This window comes from Phascolarctos cinereus, unplaced genomic scaffold (genome assembly GCF_003287225.1).
Source record: "Phascolarctos cinereus isolate Bilbo 61053 unplaced genomic scaffold, phaCin_HiC Scaffold_2;HRSCAF=192, whole genome shotgun sequence".
In the NCBI taxonomy this organism is placed as follows: Eukaryota; Metazoa; Chordata; class Mammalia; order Diprotodontia; family Phascolarctidae; genus Phascolarctos; species Phascolarctos cinereus.
In genome coordinates, this window is record NW_027555625.1 from 339,687,831 (window position 1) to 339,711,621 (window position 23,791).

The 23,791-nt window shown below is 38.8% G+C and overlaps 1 protein-coding gene across 1 annotated transcript; it reads right to left on the bottom strand.

Moving 5' to 3' along the window:
• Window positions 1-88: 88 nt before the first annotated feature.
• Window positions 89-23,322, bottom strand: LGALS3 (galectin 3). Its single transcript, XM_020991305.2, has 6 exons — window positions 23,070-23,322; window positions 11,678-11,699; window positions 10,557-10,979; window positions 6,671-6,759; window positions 1,300-1,465; window positions 89-404 (listed from the first exon to the last, which is right to left on the bottom strand). Exons 2-6 carry the CDS (start codon window positions 11,693-11,695, stop codon window positions 249-251), a joined length of 852 nt encoding a protein of 283 aa, XP_020846964.1. The 5' UTR covers window positions 11,696-11,699; window positions 23,070-23,322; the 3' UTR covers window positions 89-248.
• Window positions 23,323-23,791: the final 469 nt, after the last annotated feature.

The window sequence follows — 23,791 nt, forward strand, 5'->3', positions numbered from 1 at the left end:
CTATATGTTTTCCGCCCACGAGTCTTCACTATTTTACCCAGCGAATAAATTACAAATGACTCACATTAAAAGAAAACACACACACAAATTATACTTAGTGAAAGAACATTTATTAAATTTTGTGTGGCTATGACAAAGAAAGTAATGGAGTATTTGTACCTTTAAAATCTCTCCCATAACAATCAGGAAGCACTTAAGTATATGTTTTACAGGAAAATTCCTTTAAAAATATTTCTGATCCTTTAAATTTATATCATAGTATGTGAGGTACTGGTAAGGTTAATATCACCAGAAATGCTCAGCTTATTGATCTCACGGAAATTTTTCATTCGATGATTATACTGCAATAAGTGGGCATCATTGACAGCAACCTTGAAATGATCAATCTCAACGAGCACTTGAATCTGAAACGATATGTAAACAAACTTGGTTATACACTCCCATCTGCTTCAGCACCTAGATAACTTAAGTTCAAAGGTCCAGATTAATAACAGGGTTACTGGCCATCCCTGTGCTGACCATATTGGTTCAAGGCCCTAGAGCTCCACTATGTCATAATGACTTTCTCCATGTTGCCACTTTATGGAGTCTACTAACAGAGCTTCAAAGGCAGGGTTGAGAATTAGGATCTGAAATGCCTTCCTTTCCCCTATGGAAAGCAAGATTTTCACCAAAATGGCCAATGTAATTAGCTATGTTTCACCTCATTTCTAAAAGGTTATTTTAATCTGATAGATCAACTCCACTTTGTATGCTAAAAAAATCATGCCATACACAATGCTTTCTGTTGTTCTCAAACCATTGGCCTGGATCACTCTTTCCTTGAATGGAACCAGAGAACTATGGCGCAGGCACCTCTGTTGTTTCTAGGCGTGGATTCGTAATGCTACAGGTAAAAGAAGGGATCAGAATAGGAGGGGATAATTAAATGTAGATAAAGACAAGAATACCCAACCATTTAGAAAGGAACCACTTCTAATTTCTCTCCAGTCATATGACTGATATAGTGGGGAAAGAAAGAGCTGACAGTGTTAATCATGACGAGAGAAGGGAGGGGTTTTTAATGTTCTTACACAGCCCTGAGAGAATTGAGAATTCCAGCAAACCTCAAAGAAGGGAGAAGGTGACATGGAAACAGGCCTAGAGATATAGGAGCATATAAAAACCTACTGTTTGGAGAATCCCGAGGTAAGAACTTGATAGCAAACTGACGGCAACCATCCCTTTTAGAACATTCAAGTTTAAGCTATTTCATGTTTCATTTGCATTTCATATAAAAGACTCTTCACACTGACTTACTTTGAATGGTTTGCCAGCTTCAAATGGGAACATAGCATGTCTTTCCTCCTTTCCCCAGTTATTGTCGAATTTTGAATTACAAACTATTACTCGTCTGTTGCCCTCATTGAAGCGAGGATTGAAGTGGAAGGCCACATCATTCCCTTTCTTGAAATCCAAAGCAAGTCTATTAAGAAAAAAAAAAGACTTTAAGTAGAAATTGAGTTTAGTTACAAGGTCATACTTGTTGGACACTTCTAAATGGATGTCCTGTAAGTATTTCAAACTCAATATGTTCAAAACAAAACTTATCTTTCCCTTCAAGTCCTCCCTTTTCCTTAACTTCCTTGTTTCTTTTGAAGGTATCATCATCCTTCTGGTAACCCAGCATCAGAATCTGAGTTATCCTTGTCTCTTCCCATACCTTTACCCCTCACACTCAATCAGTTGCCAAGCCTTGCTGATTCCACTTACACAATTTATCTTGAAACCATTCCCTTCTCTCCACTCACATGGGTATCAGCTTTGATCAAGCTTTCTTTGCCTCTCAAATGGACTAGTGCAATAACATCCTAATTTGCTTCCTTGCCAAAGTCAGTCCCCTCTCCTAAGCATCCTCCATAAAACTGCCAAACTGATAGACCTAAAGCACAGGTCTGACCATGTCACTTCCTGCTCAAGAAGGTCCTTGGGTTCCCTATTGCTTTTAGGATAAGATGTCAATTATTCTGTTTAGCTTTTAAATCCCTTCTAATCTGGTTCTAGTATACCTTCCTAGTCCTATTTTTAAATTACTCTAATTTGTGCACTCTATGTTTCAGCAATACTAGCCTATTTGCTATTCCTTATATATGATATTCCTTCTCCCATTTCCAAGCCATCTCCCTCAGGTCATCCCCCATACCTGGAATACGCTCCCTCTTAAACTCGGCTACAGAATCCCTAGCTCTCTTTAAAGCTAAGTTCAAGTGTTCCTTCCTACAAAGTCTATTCTGATTTTTCTTACTTCCCATCACCCCCAGGTATTAGTGCTCTCCTTCTCTCTGGAAAGTAATTTAAGGGGCAGCTAGATGGCATAACGGGTAGAGCACTAGCCCTAGAGTCAAGAGGACCTGAGTTCAAATCTGGCCTCAGATAAGTGTCTAAGTGACACTTACTAGCTGTGTTACCCTGGGCAAGTCACTTAACCCAGATTGTCTCCCCCCAAGAAAGAAAGTAATTTACATGGTTTTGTATTTCGTTTTCTACGTGTGTTATTTTCGCCCAATAAGCTCCTTGAGGCAGAGACATTTTTTAAAAATCTTTATATCCTTAGCTCCCAACACAGTGCCAATGAAGCTAAATAAATACTTGTTCAATTGAATTGTCAAATGACTATCAACTGTTCAAGTTTTATAAACAAAGGAGATCATTTTAGTTGAGGGCATCACTTTCAATTTTACTGAGAAAAGGAGGTGAAAATGGAGCTCATTGTGGGCTCCCTCTTTTCCTCAACCATATATCTCAAACTCTGCCCAGCATCATTCTTTATTTTCTCCTCCATTCTCTGATATAGAGGATTCAGGTGCTTGTATTAGCATGGAGGAGCAGCTAGGAGGCACAGTAGATAGAGCATCAGACCTGGAAGCAGGAAGACTCACCTTCCTGAGTTCAAATAAATCCAGCCCCAGACACTACCTGTGTGATCCTGGGCAAGTCACTTAACCCTGTTAGCCTCACTTTCCTCATCTGTAAAATGAGCTGGAGAAGGAAATGGTGGTCTGTTACTTCTGCCAAGAAGACCCCAAATAGGGTCATGAAGAATCAGATACAACTGAACAACAACAATTAGCATGGAGGAAGCTGGCACATCTTTAAAAGCTGAGAAGTCAGTCCTTTATCTGCAAGTACTGGCAACTGGTTGGTGCGTGGATTGAGCTCCAGGCTGGAGTCGGGAAGACATGAGTTCAAATCTGCCTTTTTCTGGCTGGGCAAGTCACTTAACCACTGTTAGCCTCACTTTCCTCATCTGTAAAATGGGGATAATAATAGCACGTACTTCACAGGACTGCTGCGAGGATCAAATGAGACAATAATTGTAAAGTGCTCACCACAGTGCCTGGCATACAGTAAGCACTGTACAAATGTGAGCTATTTTTATTTTCTCTACACACTTGCTATCCTTCCAATATCTGGTGTTTATTGTAATCCATAACTTCAACAATTCATATCCTACAATAAATCTCACTGTAATAAGGAACAGTGTGTTGGTTTTGCTTTCAACCTTTGTAGATAAGAGAGGAATGTTTACCACATAATTATTCATTTAGAAAGCATTAGTGCTAATGGACAGGCGAGAGAATGTGATCATTCCCCAGCCATTGCAATGAGCCTCACAAACCTAGAATAAATTCCCAGGCTCAAAAGGCTATTGTGGTTCCCTAGTCCCTTTAGACTAAAATACAAAATCCTTTGTTTCACACTGAAAGTCCTTCACAATTTGATTCCAATGGACCTTTCCAGACTCACACTGTTCTGTCTCATGCACTCCATATTCCAGCCAAACTCATCTCTTTGCTGCTCCCCTTATACAAACATTCCATCTTACACAGGCAGTCCCCTTTGTCTGAAATAATCTTCCACTTCTACTTTTGGGGAGAATCCCCTAGCTTCCCTCAAGGACCAGCACCAGTACCACCTTGTACACAAAGCCTTTCCTTATTCCCGAAGTTGTTAGTGCTTTTCTCTTAAATTACAGTATTTAATATATTCTTTCAAAATACTTTTGTCTTGTATCCCTCCAGTAAAATATGAGCTCCTACACTCAGCAGGCACTTTAAAATGCTTGTTGAATTGAATTTTCTAAAACAGTCAGTTAATAAACATTTATTAAGCCCTATTTTGTGATACAAAGAAAGCAAAAGATGGTCCCTGCCCTCAAGGAAACTGAAATCTAATGGAGGAAGACAACACATAAAAAGAAACTGAAAAGCAGGGAAGAAGGGAAGAGAGGAATGGACAGGGAGGGTACCCAGTGAGCAGGTGGGAAATATAATGAGATGGCTGCCCTGGGCACCTTCTTTAAATGGAGAATCTAGGAGGAACTCTCTGATGTCCACCCTCAAAACCTGTCAGCAAAAACAGACAGCCAAATGAATTGGAACAGGGTTATGAGAAAGGAGACAACAATGTGAACACTAGATAAAATGTTCTGTATATTAGGGCCATGATGTTGAATGTTTGTGAGTACATTTATGTTAAATTTGTGACCGTCTCTCAAGGAAAAGGTGAGAGGGTCTCTAGCTTTAAAGGCTGAAAACATGACCACAGAAAATAGTGCATTGGCTGTTATTGAACTTCAGGCAGCCAGCCTGTATACAAGGCCAGTACCTGAATACTTGGCCTCCAGAGGAGAAGCCCTGCAGAAGAACAGAAGATAGCGCTACTGCTGCTGCTGCTAACAATAACAACAATAATAATAGCTAACATCTACAATTAATAATCTCATTTGATTCTCACAACAACTCTGGGAAGTTGGTACTATTATTATCATCTCCATTTTATAGATGAGGAAACTGAGGCAAAACAGAGCCCAGGATCAAACAGGTAGTCAGTGCCTGAGGTCAGTTTTGATTTTTTTTTTTTTTGGCCAGGCAATCCGGGTTAAGTCGCTTGCCCAGGGTCACACAGCTAGCGAGTTTTGAGGCCACATTTGAACTCAGGTCCTCCTGACCCCAGGGCTGGTGCTCTATCTACTATGCCACCTAGCTGCCCCCTCTGAGGTCAGTTTTGAACCCAGGTCTTCCTGCAGGGAATCAAGAAATTCGAGGTAACTTGAATTTCTTGAGGTTGCTTCCTGGAGCCATTAATTTCAGAGGCAGATCAGATTTTGAGACTCTCTGGTACCTAAGGAATGAAATTTTGCTTCTGTGCCTATGGAAACTCCAATTCCATGCACTGTAATTTATATAGTTACTGACTCCACTTTGTTTAGTATTTTATTTTTCCCAGTTACATGTAAAAAACATTTTTAATATTCGTTTCTAAAACTCTGAGTTCCAAATTCTCTCTTCCTCCCTCCCTACCCCTACCCCCATTAAGAAGGCAAGCAATTCAATATAGGTTAGACATTCGTAGTCATGCAAAACATATCCATAATAGTCATGTTGTGAAAGAAAACAGACAAAAAAAACTTCAAGAAAAATAAAGTAAAAAGTATGCTTCGATCTGTATGCAGACACCATTAGTTCTTTCTCTGAAGATGGGTAACATTTTTCATCATAATACTGATTCCACTTTGACATTTCACTTAGTTAAGGAGATTTGGTTTTATTTTATTTCCTGCAGGAATCAAAGTAAAATGAAAGAGATGGGGCCATCTGTAGTTTTTTGACACTAAGAGTAGACTTTAATTTAACATTTAATACCTTTTACTTAAATATTCCAGCAATTGGACTTCAAGTTGAATGTATGGAGGCTGAACAATTGATGAAATCTTTCTAAATGCCTTAAATTACAATATATACTGCCTAAAAAAAATATGGAAAATCTAAAAAACAAAAGCACAAATGCTGCCTTAAAATCACAGTGTAGTGGCAAGAATGCTACTTGACCCAGAACTTATAAATCAATCTGTGGCATAATAACAACAACATTACATATTTTATCTAATTTGAGGCATATAATAACCCTTTAAGAGAAGTTCTCTTTCATTTTACGGAGAAAGAAACCGGGGGGGGGGTGAGGAGGTAGGTGGAGTAGAGCACTGGCCCTGAAGTCAGGAAGACCTCAGTTCAAATCTAGCCTCAGACCAAACACTTGACACTTACTAGCTGTGTGACCCTGGGCAAGTCACTTAACCCCAATTGCCTTAAAAAAGAAAGAAACTAGGGTTAAATGAATTGCCCATTATCATACAGCTTTTCTGGTTGTTAGTCGTTACGTGGTGTCCAACTCTATGTGAACCCATGGATTTTTGTCTCAGCAAAGATACTGGAGTGGTTTGCTATTTGCTTCTCTAGTGTGTCCCCATTTTACAGATGAGAAATTGAGACAAATAGGGGTTAAATGACACCAGGTCACAAAGCTAGTAAATATCAAAAGCAGAATTTGAACTCAGATCTTCTGGGCTATAGGTCCAATACTCCATCCACTATGTCATTTGGTCTCTTTAATATGTTAAAGAGATAGTGAAGCCTCTTTAAAAGCTGCATTTTACTGTACTGAAAATAACCCTTCTTGGGGTTGAGGATAAATAGAAAGAAAAAGATGGGAAGTTAAATATAAAATTTCTATGATCAGCACACCACCTTTAGTTCTTAAAATAAAAATCCTATTGAAAGTAAAAATTAAACATTTTCAACTTTTCCAAATGCTAACATAAAAATCATATTATCATTAATTCTTCTCTTACTTGTTTGCATTAGGTTTCGTTGTGCCCATAATGGTTATTAGCATGCGAGGCATAATTCCTCCTGGCAAGGGAAGATCATAAGGCACCATCTGCAAATGAAAAAGATATTTTACATATATATATGTGTATATATATAGAGAGATACAGATCTATGAAAAGCAACCTCCCAGACACTCCTATCTCCCTAAACTTCTCTAGTCACCCAGATTCTGTTCCCAGCCCCTCCTTCCAACACCCCAAAATTACTTGGCTGTATATGAGATTCATCCTGGCCCCCATTTAAGAGCTGAGATTTCCTCATGCCTGCTCTTCCTTACAGGCATCACTAACGCTCAGATTTCTCAAGAGTCTAGACTGTATGGTCCATCTCTAATAAAACTTTGTCTTTGGCTGAAAGAAGACTTGGGTCAAATTCATTCGGGCAGGATCCATGTGTTGTGATTTCAAGGTCCCAGCACCCTAAGAATCTATACCTCATCATTGATCAATCAAACTGGCATTTATTAAGCAGTTACTATGTGACAGGTACCATGCTAAGTGCTGGGGATGCAAACAAAAAGCAAAAACAGTGTCTGTCCTCAAGAAGCTTAACTTCTATTGAGGAATACAACATGTGAATGATTAAGCACATGTGAGATACATACAGATATATACAGATGAAAGGTAACTTTTGGGGAAGAGACACTATCAGTGGACCAGGAAAGGCCTCCTGCAGAATGTGGCATTTGAAATAAATTCTGGGGGCAGCTAGGTGGTGCAGTGGATAGAGCACTGGCCCTGGATTCAGGAGGACCTGAGTTCAAATGCGGCCTCAGATACATAACACTTACTAGCCGTGTGACCCTGAGCAAGTCACTTAATCCCGTTGCCTAGTTCTCTCCTCCCCAAAAAAAGAAAGAAAGAAATCCTGAAGGAAACCAGCAATTCTAAGAGGAAGAGGTAAGGAGAGAGAATATCAGACATGGAGGACAGCAAGTAGAAATGTAAAGAGCAGAGAGATAGGATGTTATTAAGAACAGCAAGCAGGCCAGAATGCCTGAATTCCATAGTTCACGGAGGGTAGTAATGTTTACAAAGTCTGGAAAGATGAGAAAACAGTTAAGAAAAAAAAAGATAAGAAAGATAAGAAAATACCAGATTATGAAGAACTTTAAATACCAAAGAACTCTATATTTGATACTAGAGGTAACAAGGCACCACTAGATTTATTGCTTAGGTGAGTGGTCAGGTCTATACTTTTAAGAAAATCACTTTGGCAACTATTTGGAGAACGGATTAGACTCGGGGAGAGGCTTGAGACAGGAAGACTAATTAGCATTATGACCAATTATAATTCAAGAGAATTGATGATGATACCCATCTCCTAACTGAGAAATGATGGAACTCTAAAGTGCAAAATGAGACATACATTTTCAGATACAGGTAATGTGGCAATTTTTTCCCCTTGACTACGTATATTTGTTGTAAAAGTTTTTTCTTTCTTTTTTTTATTGGACAAGGAAAGTTAGAAAAGAGACGGAGGTCTATTGACAGAGTGGCCAAGAAAAGAAAGAAAATAGCAGAAAATGAAAGAAAGGGGGAAAAGATCTTTTTTTTTTAATGCACAGAAGAAAGCAGAAGGAAATAGTGACAATCAGGATAGCTTTGAAAGTTACAAGTTGAACTTATTATATACTTAAAAGGAAAAGCAAACTATACCTAACAAAGCACTGTAATTCTATTTACAATTCTCTTTTTATGTTCTACTATGTGTATGAAATGCTTGTTTTATTTGGTGGAGTTTTTTTAAGTCCAGTGTTAAAGGTGAGGCTCCATTAATTAAGCTATTCCACTTCAAAGTAATTACTTTTGTTAGGTAAGAACATTTATAGATGCAATCGATCAATAAGAACTGAGCTGAACAGGGCCTATAAGACTCCTTGAATCAATCAAAGCCATGATGTAAGAGATTTAATTACGCCCTGGGGAACTTGTATAAAAAGCTGGATCTCTCTCAGAAACAGAGAAATTCTGAACGTCTGGAAGTAGAGAAGAGCGGGGTCACACAGACCTCAGCCAGAAAGAATCAGCAGCCCAGATGACACTTATGTAAGGAAAAAGAGATAGTGGTACTGAGCCATGACAGAAAGGAGGGAGCAAAGGACAGAGCTGTCACACCTATAAGAATCTTGGAGCACAAGATTCAGGTTGACAGCACTAGTTGTACCCACTTACTCAAGGGCTAAGGGAAATTCCAGGAAAAAAAAAAGTATTGCTTTCCCTCTTAGAATCTGCTTATCCACAGACACTATCTGGCTATCTGAATTTTGCCTTAAATACAGTGTCCAGGAGTTAACTATCGATAGATAAAAATTTAAATTAAGGCAGAGAGCCATAGCTTAGCTTAAATGTTAGGAATTTTCCAAACTTAGAGCTCAGAATGATTGTGATTATATTCACTGATTTTCATCTAAAATAAACTCTCTAAAGTCATGGAGATGGGGACCATATGGATGTTAGGGGCCATTACATTGCCCCTAAGCCTTTTTAAAAAATTAATTATAAAAAAAAAAGTTATAAGATTTTACAACAGAATTTAAAATGTGCACATATTTTTAAAAGCTATCAAAATAGTTTAGGTGAGAGGTGATAAGGGCCTAAATTAAGGTCATGGCTCTAAGAGTAGAGAGGAAATAAATATGAGAGATTTTGTGGAGAGAGAAATGACAAGATTTGGTAACTAACTATATATGAGAGTATAGATTAGAGCAGTTTTACAGGACAAGGTAACAGTAGCTCACATTTATACAGTCCTTGAAGGTTTACAAAGCACTTCTTCTAACCCCCATTACCGTGGGAGGGAGGTAACAGATATTGTTAACGCCATTTTACAAAAGAAGAGAGTACAATGTACACGTCAGCCCATCCTTCCCTGAGTAAACACCTAAAATTTGTAAAAACCAACATCCTTTACTATGGGATTGGCATGAATTATTGCAGCTTCTAGAAAATCCAATTTGATAAATGCAATTCTACAAATATTGGTTGTGTTTATCATTTGCAGAGCACTGTGTATTGGGAGAAACATGGTTTAAACATCTTTTGGGGAGGGGGTGTAATCTTTCACATGCACACACACATCAGCATGATGTAAATAAAGTACTATATGTTAAGTCCATTAGAGTGGTGTGAAAAAGCGTTACGTGATATTTTGGGGGGAAAGGCCTTACTAACTATAGTGAACGATGTTTTCTATTTTAGTCTTCCAAATATTCCAATAGTAGACATTAGACTTCCACCACAGATTGTTTGACCGCTAAAATTAGAGGAGGAAGTAGAATATCATATTATAATGTGACTACAGAGTAAGTCAGATGTTGGTCCATGTACCTTTCTTTAAAGAGAATAAAACGACTGAGGCAGTGAGAAGAGTTGGCCTCAAAACCAGAAGACCTGGGTTCAAGTTCTGCTTCTTGACACATACTGGCTATGTGACCCTGGACAAGTCACTTAATTTCCCTGTGCTTTAAGTAACTCTCTAAGACTATTAAGTTGCAGAGAAGGTACTGATCTGTATTGACAAAGGGAGTTTCCTCACATAAGAAGTTCCCTATACTAATCTAGTAGCTATTCTTAAAGACATGAGAAGAAAGGAGTGCTAGGGAAGCTGCAGTTTCCAGGCATATGGTTAACAGCATGGACATTTTAGGTCTTCTTGTCCAGTATTTCACATACATATATGGATCTTGACACTTTTTGCATGTCTGAATTACTGACCAGAGTTTGTTTTCTACAAAAGCATCAAAAATGACAGTTCTGCTTGTACTGGACTACAACTTTGCCTTTTCTTAGGCTTTGTCAAATTAACAATAAGTCAGACACCTGGGATCATTCAACTCGAGCTCACCAGTGGGCCTCCCATAGGAGGTGTTGGTCCACTAGGGGTAACCATGGGCCCTGAAGATGGATAAGCTCCAGGAGCACTAGGATGTCCTGGACCAGGGTAGGGCCCAGGCCCTCCTGGACCAGGGTAAGGCCCAGGCCCTCCTGGACCAGGGTAGGGCCCAGGCCCTCCTGGACCAGGGTAGGGGCCAGGCCCTCCTGGACCAGGGTAGGCCCCAGGCGCTCCTGGACCAGGGTAGGCCCCAGGCGCTCCTGGACCAGGGTAGGTTCCAGGCGCTCCTGGACCAGGGTAGGCCCCAGGCGCTCCTGGACCAGGGTAGGTTCCAGGATATCCTGGGTATGCTGCAGTACCAGGGGGCTGGTTTCCCCAACCTTGTGGCCAACCTTGTGGGTTTGGATTTTCAGATGCAGATAAGGCATCATTAAGCTGGAAGAAAGAAGAAAACAACCATAAGAATGAAAACAATTTTTATAAACTTTTAAAATAAAATCAGGGGAAGCAAAAAATGGAAACCGAAATATTTCAATCTAGAAAATAGTAAGAGCAAGGATAAAAATAAAATTAATGCATGTGAATTTTGTTACTTATTGTGTTAGCTGCTCTAATAAAGTTTTTGTTTGCACAGAAGGTTTAAATTATTTGCTTCCTGGATTGGGTCTTTTATTATATATATTATTATCCCCCGTTATTGCAATTAATTCATTATTACTTCTAGATACTCTTGTATAGGATTTTAAATTGTAATCTCAAACTTTAAAAAGTCAGTGTTAGAGTGCATCAAAAATTGCTGGGCTTCAATCCAATTTTATATTGCCCAGAATATTGCTCCATTTTAGCCAATGGGTGCTATGCTCTCTTCTTTCTAATGCTTTCCCACTGATCTGGGTTACTATTAATGACTCATGAACTTCTTTACCTAATTTATGTTCCTTGAACCTGTGGCTAAAAAAACCAAAACAAAACAAAACATCAACTGTAGCTAACAAGTCTTAGCGTGGCTGCAGTGAAAAGAGGGCCCCAGAATCACTGGCAGGGTAATTAAAAAGGGAAAGTCTAGTTATAAAAATGCCTTACCTTTAGTAGAACATATTTTAGGAATAAAAATATGGAAATGAAAAACTTACAGAAAATCCGTCAGCCATTTTCCTAAAAATGAAAATAGAAAAGTCCATCAATATCTAATCTTAAAATCCCATTTACAGACAGAGGAATCTTACCATTAAGAAACTTTCTCTTTCTCGTTTTACGCCATTTTTAGACTAGTCTATCCTAAACTTTGGGCAACTAGGTGGCACAATGGATAGAGCGTTGGACCTGGAGGTAGGAAGATTCATGTTCCTGAGTTCAAATATTACCTCAGACACTTACTAGCTGTATGACCTTAGGCAAGTCGCTTAACCCTGTTTGCCTCAGTTTCCTCATCTTAAAATGAGCTGGAGGAGGAAAAGGCAAAACCTCAAATAAGGTCACGAAGAGTGAGACATGACTGAAATGACTGAACAAGAAGCCTAAACTTATAAATACCTTGAAACATACAGAATCCCCGTTTTTTTCCTTTACTCTCCTTCATTCAACCAATATTACTCTCCTAACTTTTATAACTACTGATAAAATCTGAAGTCAGCCTTTGACACGGTTGATAACCCTCTCTCTCCTCTCTAGGTTTTCAAGGACACCACTGTCTCCTGGTTCTCCTCCTACCTATCTGACTGCTCCTTCTCAGTCTCCTTTGCTGGATCCTCATCCAGATCATGCCTTCTAACTGTAGGTATTCCTCAAGGTTCTGATCCTCTTCTTTTCTCCATCTATACAATTTCACTTGATGATTTTATCAGGTCCCATGAATGTAATTGTGAACAATTCTCAAATCTACCTATCCTATCTCCCACTGCCTTTCAGACATTTCAGATTGGATGTCAAGGAGACCAAACTCAGTATTTCCCCCCCAAAACCCTCTCACTCTTACCTGTGTTATTACTGTAGAGGGCAATGTCATCCTCCCAGTCCCTTGGGCTCACAACTTAGCTGTCATCTCTCATTCCTCACTATCTCCCACCCTCCAGATACAAGCTATTACCAAAGCCCATTAATTTCACATTTGTAATATCTCTTGAATACACCCTCTTCTGTCTTGTGGTACTGCCAACAAACACTCCAATACAGGCTCTCATCACCTCATGCCTGGACTGCTGGTAAGTCGGCCTGCCTCGAGACTCTTCCTACTCTAATCCATCTTCCATTCAGCCATCAAAATGATTTTCCTAAAGCACAAGTCCAGTCATGTCACCCCCTTACTCAGTAAACTCCAATGGCTTCCTATTACCTCTAGGCACAAATACAAAATGCTCTGGTATTCAAAGCCCTTCATAATCTAGCCCCCCTCGTATCTTTCCAGTTTTCTTACACCTGTGAAGGGAATTATAATTTTTATAATAGTCAATAGGATATGTGTAATGAATATACTAATAGACTAGCTTTTTTCAGAATTGCCTCTCTTGTGAGAGAGCTCACAACGCAGCTTAAAATGATCGAATAAACTTTGACAAGGCTCGTAATCACTGGCATCCTTGTGCCTGCATACCTAAAGTGAAGCAAACCCAAGACTGTAGAACCTGTTCCCATCACAGAATTCTGGTCCTGTGACCCACCAAGTAACAACCCCCAAGGCCTTGAGCAATATTGCTCCCACAGGACTCCAGAATTGTTGTATTGTCTTCCATTTGTGAGATTGTTGGGGGAAACCACTCTGGCCCTGGGAAGGATTTTTAATGATCCACCCTCCCCCCTCCTTTCCCACTTGTGATTTATGTGTATAATCTCTGTCTTCACTTTGGCAGGGTGCAATTCTGATCAGGAGACTTCCCAATTTGCAAATCTGTTCCTCATAATGAAACTAATTAATTAAATGGCTACCAGATTACTGGCACTTTGTCTATGGACTACTGTTTCATCATTCTCAGGTAAAAGACTGACTCGGTAAAATTCTATTAACACCTCACAATACACTCTTCGATCCAGCGATACTGGCCTCCTTGTTCCACAAACAAGATGCTCCATCTCTTGGCTCTGGACATTCTAGGCTGTTCCCTATAACTGAAATATTCTCCTTCTTCATCTCTGCCTACTGACTTCTCTGGCTTCCTTTAAGCCTCAACTAAAATACCATCTTCTATAAGAAACCTTTCTCAACTCCTTTTAATTCTAGAGTGTTCCCTTTTAATTATTTCCTATTAATTTTGTATATAGCTTGTTATATATATATTTGTTTGCTTGTTGTTTCCCTCATTAGATTTTGAGCTCCTTGAAGAAAAGGATTGTCTTTTGCCTTTTTTTTTAAATCCCCAGTGCTTAGCACAGTGCCTGGCACATAATAAGCACTATATAAATGTTATTATTATTATTATTATACTCTTTGACTAAGCTATTACCACTACCATACATATACTCCCAAAGAGAAAAAAAATCCAGAAAGTAAAGGTCTCATCTGCACAAAAAAAACCACCATTTATATTAGCAGAACAAAGTAGGTGCTCATCATTTGGGGAATGGCTATAGGACACAAATATAATGAAATATTACTGGACCATAAGAAATGATAAAAGGGACAGATTTATGGAAACTTGGGAAAACTGTATTTGAACTGACGGGAGGATTATGTGAACAAAACCAGAGTAACAATTCATGCATTAACTACAATAACGTAAGGGAGAGCAACTTCAAGAGATTTAAGAACTGTGATTGATCCAATGACCATTCATGACACTAGAAGATTCATGATGAAGCAGGTTTCCCATCTCTTGGCAGGGTGGTGAATGAGACATATAATTTCAGACATGGATAATGTATTAATTTGTTTATTTGTATTTGTTACAAGAGAGGGCTTTTACTTGATAGGAATAGGTGGGTAGTGATAGTCATACAAAACAACAAAAAAAGGCCTTATAAAAAAAAGACCTTATCATCACATGGCCCTTTCTAACCACCTAATTTCATTTACCTTTCTAGGTTTCTCTTGAATCTTCTGTTTGTATTTCAAAGTTCCTACTCAGCTCTAGTCATTCATTAGAAAGGCTTGAAGGACCTCTAATCCATTAAAGTTCTCTCTGCAGTACATACCTCTATTTCCTGACCAGTGTTTTCCACTGGTCAAGTAACTCCTGTTCAAAGCTACGTGGCCAATTTTTAGAAAGGAGTGAGAAATCTCTTCCCCTACCTCGGGAGTGTTCTTCATAGGTAGCACCTGGCCTGTCTTCCCTTGAATTGCCAAATTCAGTCCAGGCCTTAACCTCTTTAAAGCCCTACTCAGCTAATTTGTTTCCAATTTGTCCAACTTTTGCTCATCCCAATAAGGCTCAAAGGTAAGTGGTTAAACTTCAGCAAAGGCATTCACAGATTAACACTTCATCATCCTATTTTCCACTCTTTGCTTTCAATGACTTTAACAACCATGGGTGAGGGAGGAACCAAAACTCCCGCTGTTCACAGAGGGAACTGCTGAAAAGCAGAAGAAAAAACAGAGAATATCTAGGTCCTGATTTGTTTGAATAAAGAATCCCATTAAGTGGTGAGATGCATTCAAAGTCACACTATTTAAAGTTATAATTATATATTGTTGTTGTTGTTTAGTGAGTTCGGTCATGTTCGGTTATTTGTGACCACACTTGGGGTTTTCTAGGCAGAGATACTGGAGTGGTTTGCCATTTCCTTCTCCAATTCATTTTACAGATGAAGAAACTGAGGCAAACAGGCTTAAGTGACTTGTCCAGGGTCACACAGCTAGTAAGTGTCTGAGGCCACACTTGAACTGAGGTCTTGACCTGGTACTCTACCCACTGTACCACCTAGCTTGCCCCTTTGCCAGTTAGCTGCCCCTACTCTACTTTACTTTGCTCAGAAATGTACCCTGCCCCTTCCAAACAACATAGGCACCAGAGAGCTAAGTCCAAGTGTTCCATGACTAAATGAATTTGGCAATCATTGCCCACGGCCATATTTTAGAGTCATTAATCTGCGCGTGTTGTCGTGTGTGTGTGTGTGTGTGTGTGTGTGTGTGTGTGTGCGTGCGCGCGTGCACGTGTGTGTGCATGTAAAATAAAAAGTTCAAAGTAAAAAGTTCAAAGTCAGTTTTGAGAGTTAGAAAAATTTATATTATTAATTATAGAACTATCTCATTAGCTGAGTTCTCATGGACGTACACCTCAAACTATAATAATAAAGTTAGGTACCATTGAGATTAGAACCCATGAAGAACCAAATAATGAAAATATGTCCAAATTTAGTACTTATTCTCTTTCTATCATCCACACTCAGCATAGTCACTTTACTTTCCATCTTGGTCAAATGAAATACAGAAAATAAAAAGGGATGAACATATGTTTCCTCTATCCTTTTGTTGAAAGTCTGAGGGTTTTCTTTAATGACACATGAGACAAGACCATAAAAGGAATAATTACACTCTGTTCTTGTCTCAAAGTATCATACTTGGTAAGATTTAAAATTTCATTTACAGTTATTTCTCTGAATTATTCTTCTATGCCTGAGCTAAAAGCTTTAGAACTAGGGCCCTCAGAGGACTTCTAAACCACTCCGCTTATTTTATAGTTAAGGAAACTGAGGCCCAGGGAACTTGGCCAAGGATACATAGGTGTAAGTAGAAATGAGATGTCAGGTCTCAGCAACTACAAATGTTTTAAAAAGTAAACAAACTGAAGACAAAATGTTAGTATTTCATGTCTCTTGGTAAACTAGATGACTCAGATGTTGACTCAGAAAATTCCATTTTGCATAGTCACTATGGAAATTAAAGCCACATTTTAACCAAGGGAACTTGAATTTCCAATCAACATGCACAAGTATTACTATGTTGTTTTGCTGACCTCCGAATTTTATTTTTCTTTTAGGAGAAAGTTTCTAAGCTTATTTTGGATCCAAATCAAGGTGAAAAACTTTAGAACTTTTTCTAGAAATCTTACACTTAATTAAGCAAATATATTCCCATTTGCCTAGCATATTTCTACCTCTATCTTTTTCAGATGAGTGATTTATGTTTAAAGAACTAATCAAAACAAGATGTAAAAAGCCCCTCATTCCACAAAGACATTATGATATAAAGGAAAGAACTCTCTATCTGGAGTAACTAACCGTGGCTATAGGAATGTGACTTCAAACAAATCACTTAACTTTTCTGTGTTTCAGTTTGTCCATAAAATCAGAGCGTTGGATGGATGACCCCTAAGGTACCTTCTAGTCTATGATTCTAGAAATTTATCCATGTAAGAATTTTTTTTCTAAGTCTGGGACCTAGCAATGAAACCACAAAGTCAGCAAAGTATTGTCTGTTTATAGAGACACTAAGCGGGGAAATTATCATGTGATTAGGAAATCACATGATAATTCTGTGTAATTTTCAGATAAGGAAAAACAAACATGAGTCAGTCAGAAATCTTTCATTTTAATAAACACAATTGCCAGGTTACCCCTTTAATAATAAATACCTCTTTGTAGTTCAATACAAGCCTTTGCCTGCCCAGCAATTAATATTACATCCTGGTCTTTCCATCTCATCCAATTACCTGGGTTCCCAAGAATATTTCTGCAACTCCTGCTCTTGAAGAAGCCTCTCCGTTCTTTATAAAATATTGTCAGAATACCAAAAAGTTCCCTTACATGTATTTTCCCAGAAATCCCGGGCCTTACTCTACTACTCCTCCCACCAAATAGCTTTGAAATTCTAGGTCACAATAGAGATGTTTCTACTTCACAGCAATTAATGAAACAGAGAGTTCCTCAAAGAAAGTCCAAAGAAATTAGAAGAGATAAGAATTTAGATGAAATAATTTTAATTCTTTCTGAACTTAAACAGTTTAGAATCTAGGAGGGAACCATGGTACATATACAAATAACTATGGTATATAATCAGAACATAGGATGTTACAGGACATAAAAATAAACATGAAAGCTTTTTTAATGTAACTTTCCTTAAAAAAAAAAACAAAAAAACTATTAAAAGTAACAACAGTAAGCCAGATTGTCTTCTTTTTCTCGAAAATGCTGTTTCTTAGGGCTTTAAGGACTTCCTCTACTGTAAGGATGTTATGAGTGAAAAGACAGCAGGATTTGTTTTGTATTTGGGCCAAAATTGCATTAGAATGATGTAACAATTCTGAGTGCTGGAAACTAATTAAAACACCCAGGAGCAAGAGACTCCCCTAACAGATGATTTCTAACAGCAAAGAAGACATTTCTAGCTCTACAAAAATGTAGATGCCAATAGAAAACTGATAATTTTTAAAGGATTTGTGAGTTTCTTCTCTGTCTCTTCAAGTAATTGAGGGGAGGAGAGGGGGAGAACAGAAAAAAAAAAACAAAACACCCAGGCTGTTATTACTGATTTTCATGTGCTTTGATAGTCTTCTTCAATATCACATTATAAAACTTAGTAAATGTAGCTTTTAATCCTTTAAAAATTTTTTTTAGCAGGTAGCCTTTTATAAGGCATATAAAACAAAGGCTTCTGCTTTCAGGACATTAACTTCCCTGAGACTGAGAATGTGGTTTTTCCATAACTTCTTCCTGAGTTCCATTTAAAACGCTGCCTTTTAGGAAAAGCTTGCTTATGTTGTTGCTTTCAGTGTACTGCAGCAATCTGCTTTTTTTTTTCTGTGCTACTAGAACTTACTGACTGTGTGATCCTGGTCAAGTCACTTAGCCCTATTTGCCTCAGTTCCTCATCTGTAATATGAGCTAGAGAAGAAAATGGCAAACCACTCCTGAATATTCACCAAGAAAACCCCACATAGGTTCATGAAGAGTTGGACATGACTGAAATGGCAAAACAACAAAAGAACTTATGAAAAAGGGTTCATTTGTTTCTTTCTATATATATTACATATGTGTAAATACAACTAAAAAAGAAAAAAAAGAAAATAAAGTTTCAAAAATAGAATGAAGTAGTGCTAAGGTAAGACAACTGAGATAATACTTTAACAAGATTTTTTTTCCCTTACAGTAGGATCACAGGTTTTAGAGCCGGAAGTAATGTTGCAAGCCACCGAAGCCAACTCCTTCATTTTACAGAACAGAAAACAGAGACTCAGACTTACTTGCTTTGAGTCATTATCTAAGGCAGTGTTTGACCTCGTCTTCCTGACTTCCAAGTCCAATAAACCATAAAGGAGGAAGAATTGCTCTGTGGATTGTGTTTCCAATCCACACCTATCCCAGCCCTGTTCTATTTTCTTCCCCACCCATCACAACCCCAACCCAAGGTGAAATGCAATAAAGACGGAATTTAGAAGTGATATGGAAGTCTCTAGTAATCAGGGAAGGATCTTCTGTAATTATACACTCAGAAATTTATGAATGGGGCAGAGAACTATGTAGTTCCCCTCAGCACATTTAATAAATGTATTGTCTAAACTAACCTAAGTGGAAAGATAAACTAAATCCATCAAAGGAAAGTAGATATCTTTGGCTGAAGGTCCATGAGTCTACAGGTTTATAGAAGTCAGTAAACATAACATGATAAGGTTATTGCTGCCTGTTGATTTTCTTTCAATGCAGGTTTAAGATATAGCTAGTGGGGATAATAGTATGGATAACAGTATGGAACTAAACGCCACCAGTTTCATTATAATTTTGATGAGTGTGGGTCCCTGCCTTCAATACTGATCATCATGCATTTACTAAGCATTTATTATATGCCGAGTACTATGCTGGACAAAATAAATTACTTGAGTATCCCTACTACATGTTGCAAAATGTTTCTTTTTCATAAACTTTGCTGATAAGTGAACTGATCGGTTACATTAGATCAGCCTTAATTAATGAAGCATCAGTAAATGCCCTGTCATTATACTTCCTTTTCTATGAAATCTTTAAGGGAAATCTTAGCTATAAAATCTTTTCCTTTTATGGCATGTCCCACGTTATGGAAGAAAGAATGGCCAAATTTGGAATCCTAGAACTTCAATCCAAAACCTAGTTCTGCTACTTGCTAACTTATATACTCTCTCTGGATGTCCTTAATCGCAATTTAAGGCATTAGGATGAGATTGCCATTAAGGTTTCTCTAAGTTCATCTGCATTAGAACCACCACCTAAATTTATCTTCTCAGGAATTTTTGTCAATAAAACTATGTGGTGTAGTGCTGGACTTGGAGTTAGGAAGGCCTAGGTTCAAATCTGCTTCAGACACTAGCTGAGCAACCTTGGGCAAATCTCTTAACCTGTCTTCCAGCCTCAGTTTCATCATCTGGAATATGGAAATGGCATCCACCTTACAGGGCTGTTGGGAGGATCAAATAAGATAATACATGTAAAGCACTATATAAATGCTAGCTGTTATTATTATTAGCTATTAAAGCCTCTCTTCCTCTGCCACACATCAGAAAAAGAAGTTTTACATATCACGTCAGAGGAGTACAGAAGATGAATCCTTAGTTTCATTAAAAATGTCTTAAATTTTATTTCTAAGATGTAGGCACATGTGAAGCATTTTTGGAAAAGATCTACGAAAGTATCCCTAACACAGATACCATAGGGTGACTTCTCCATTTCCACAGCTACTTTTCCTACAGCAGACTCTTCTTACTAGAAGCGAGTAACTTACAAACTCTGGCCATGGTGCTGCTGTCATTAACATTCAGAAATACTCAAGATCTGTGAACAGTAGTTGAATCCATTTATTCCTGAACAGTTTTTCAACTATTTCTTTGGGTTAAAAAAAAATTCTACCTATCTATTATCCCTGTTTGGCCCCACGTAGAACAAAAAATCTGGATTTTATTTTGGTAGAAAAATTCAACACAACAAAATAACTGTTGGTTTCAAACATGCACTTCAATCAGAGGGAAATAAGTAGGTCTAATTCCTTTGAAAAGGAGGAAGAGAAGAAAAAATAAGAGGACAAGATAAAGGAAAAGTTTTTGGTCAAAAGAACTTTTAGGCATAGCAACTAACTGACACTTCTAAATCTTTAAAGTCAAGTTCTGAAACTAAGGTCATCCTTCACAATATGGGAAATGTTAATAATTCCATGAGAAGATAAACCTGTATTTTAGAAACTCTACAATTTGAAAAGAAAAGCAGATAAGTTGTTTCCTATTGTGGAAAGGCTTACTCTAAACTTATAGAGAATTAGTCAGAATTTCAAAAAGCAATGGTATTTTTTTTCTGATGCCTGGTGTCCATGAATACCTGGATGTGATTTGCCTCTCACTATCAATATCATACCAGAACCTATGCAAGATCCATCAGCCCTCTCTCTGTTTCCCTATCTTTGGAATGCTAGAAGTTGTATTAGTAATGTCAAGATGCACTGATTTCCTTGAAACTTAAAAATGGGAAGTCATTTTATAGTTATTCTACAGTATCTTGAATGGAAAACTGAATACTTTGAACATCTGTTCAAATGGTTGACTTTTTGTTGTTGTTATTGGGGGATATTAAAAGGAAAAGGGAGAATGAAAAGGAATATACAGTCAAGTATTCTAATAGCATTGGGAAGCAATACTTTATGGTCCCATGCTTAGGTGTCTGGCTGGATACTGGTATTTAGGAGCCTCTAGCAGGTCTAAATTTAGAACTAAAATAGATGTTAGGGGTCTTGTCACCCCACTATCCTTATTTTACAGATGAGGAAACTGAGGACAATAAAGGTTAAGTGAGTCACTTGAGATCTCATAGTAGTAATTGGCACAGTTGGTATTTAAACTCAGGTTCTCTGACTCAAGATACACAACTCTCTCCTCTTTTGTAGTTCTTTCTCTTCTGATAAATATTGCTTTACCTCCTCATTTTCAGCATTTAACCCTCATTCTCCAGTTTGGGAACATTTTCAAATTCTGTCACTTAAGAAAGAGGCAACAATGTGTAGTGGAAAGAATGCTGAACTTGGAATTTGGAAGACCTGGGATCAAATCCTACCTTTTTACTTGCTAGATCGTAGGCAGGTCACTTAACTTTTACATAAAACCTTACACAACTTTTTGACTGAGTCACAGCTTGGTGAGTAGAACAAGAAGTCCTCTATACTGAAAAAAATCACAGATCCTTTACAAATTCATTTGAGGAACTGATGACTGAACAAACCCTTGTACCCACTTTAAAAGCACCAGACTTAGCTTTCTCCCTCCTACTAGTCAAAGACTAAAGAGGCACCAATCCCATCCTCAACACAATGAGTCACCTTTTACAGGGTAATTCTAAACTTACGTTTTCAAGAATCCATGGTACAATGACTGTTTTTGTATATTCTTTTTTTTTTCTTGGCTGCCATGTTACGACCTGATGCTGGGCCCGGTATGCATAAATTCAGAGAATTATAAATTTAGAAATGGCAAGGACTCAGTGAGTCTAACATCATCCCCCTAGCTGTGTGACCCTGGGCAACCCACTTAAACTTTGTCTGCCCCAGTTTCCTCAGCCATTAAATGGGGATAACAGTAGCACCCAAATCAAAGGGTTGTGGTGAGGATCAAATAAGATTATATTTGTAAAACACTTTAGCACAATGCCTGGCACATAGTTAAACGCTTAACAAAAGCTCGTCCACTTCTTTTCCCCTCATTTTATAGATGAGAAAGCTGACACCCAGAGACCTAGATCACGCAGGCCTTAACTAGAACAGACACAACTTGAACGCAGGTCCTGCAACCTCAAGTCCGGTGATCTTTTCACTATATCACTTCTGCCTCTCAAGTTAGACAGCCGAATCTTCTGATGAGCTAATCCTGACCAAACTCAAAAGAAAAGTCATGTGAATCCTCTTCCCCATCCCCAAGTTTCAAAAGCACTTCTGCAGTTATGAGATTCTACTGGGTGTTTCTAGGTAGGTGTGATGCGGGCCTCGGTTTTAAGCATTAGATTTAATTTAAGCATTTAAGCATTATTATCCTAGTAGAACTTTTCCATGTCCTTCAATCTTGGAGGGGGGGAGGGGAATCTTGCGCTCTGCTTTAGGCCGCTGTTGGATTACACTTGCCACCAGTTCATTACTTCTAAAGTGTCTGAGGAGGATCAGAGGCTAGGTTGCACACGGGTATGTTCGAGAGTGAGAGGGGAAGGGTACAGGGGACTGTTCCACTACGGTGAACCGTAGCGGGACACCTCGAAAGCGCTGCAGCTGTCCTCTGCCCTTGGGCGTGTCCTGCCATCCTGCGCCCAAAAGGACCTCCACCCCACACCTCTAGAATTTTAACTACAACAGCTTCAGCAAGTAATTGAGTCCTTGAAGCCAGGTCTCCTTAAAGAATATCCCTCACTAAAGACAGCTAAAACTTATCCCTACAATAGCTTTAACACTTCGAGCCAGGAAGGTGCCCCTATACCTAGTCACCTCTGTCTCTATTTCCTCTGACTTTGTCTCTGCCTACATGGCTCCCCACCGTGGCCCCATCCCAGAGACTACGGGGGAAAGTTGAACCTTAGCAACTCCTGGAAAATCTGCGTTCTAGTTAGCTCTCGGAGGTGCCCTCCTCCCGTTCCAACCCTCGCCCGCTGTGCTGCCCCGCTCACCTGGTTTGGTGGCTTTTGTCCCGGTCCTGGAGTGGCTGAAGCGGTCACTTGCTAGAACTAGACCAGCATCAGCTACGCAGCACAAATAGAACCCAGCCCCACCATCCAAACTCCGCCCTGCCAACCTAGGAAGCAGGAGTGGGCGGGGGCGGTCCTGGGTGTGGACGGGGCCTCTGGGCACTGAGGATTTTGTAGCTCAGTAAGTTACAAATCCAGAGCAATCCCAGCTTCGGTTCTCTAGGGAGGGAACAGCTGCCCCAGGCAGGGATCCACCCTCGTATCTTTAGGGAAGCTGTGATTCGGTGTTTAACTGAGCAAACGTGAACGTGTCTTCCGTGCAGTACAGGACTCCCTAACACTTAAAGCAAAGTGGAAAGTTGAGGCCTACTCAAAAGAAAAACTCACTTTGGCGTGCTTTTTATTTGCTTTTGATTTTTTTCTCCTAAGGCATCCAGCAAACTATATATCTTCACATTCATTTTCAGTGCTTTCCGGTAATATGTAAACTTAACTGAGGGATCTCTGTCCAATGGTCTTAGTTATGTGAAATGTTTGTGACATGTCCCAATTTCCTTTCTTCTTGCATATGGTTTCAGAATTGGTTGGGCAACAACACCCAGATGAAAATAGTTATGCGTCTCATCAATTAGAGCTCCGAATATGTTTAGTAAGGAGGAAAGAGTTACATAAATCACCTTGGGAATACCAGAGAAGAGACAGAT

What these genes read in the sequence shown, in the direction of transcription:
- LGALS3 (XM_020991305.2), bottom strand. An exon ending in CTCCTATGGGAGGCCCACTG is followed by an intron (nt 6,760 to 10,556) that starts GTGAGCTCGAGT and finishes TTTCATTTGCAG; the next exon opens with ATGGTGCCTTATGATCTTCC. An exon ending in AAGCTGGCAAACCATTCAAA is followed by an intron (nt 405 to 1,299) that starts GTAAGTCAGTGT and finishes ATATCGTTTCAG; the next exon opens with ATTCAAGTGCTCGTTGAGAT.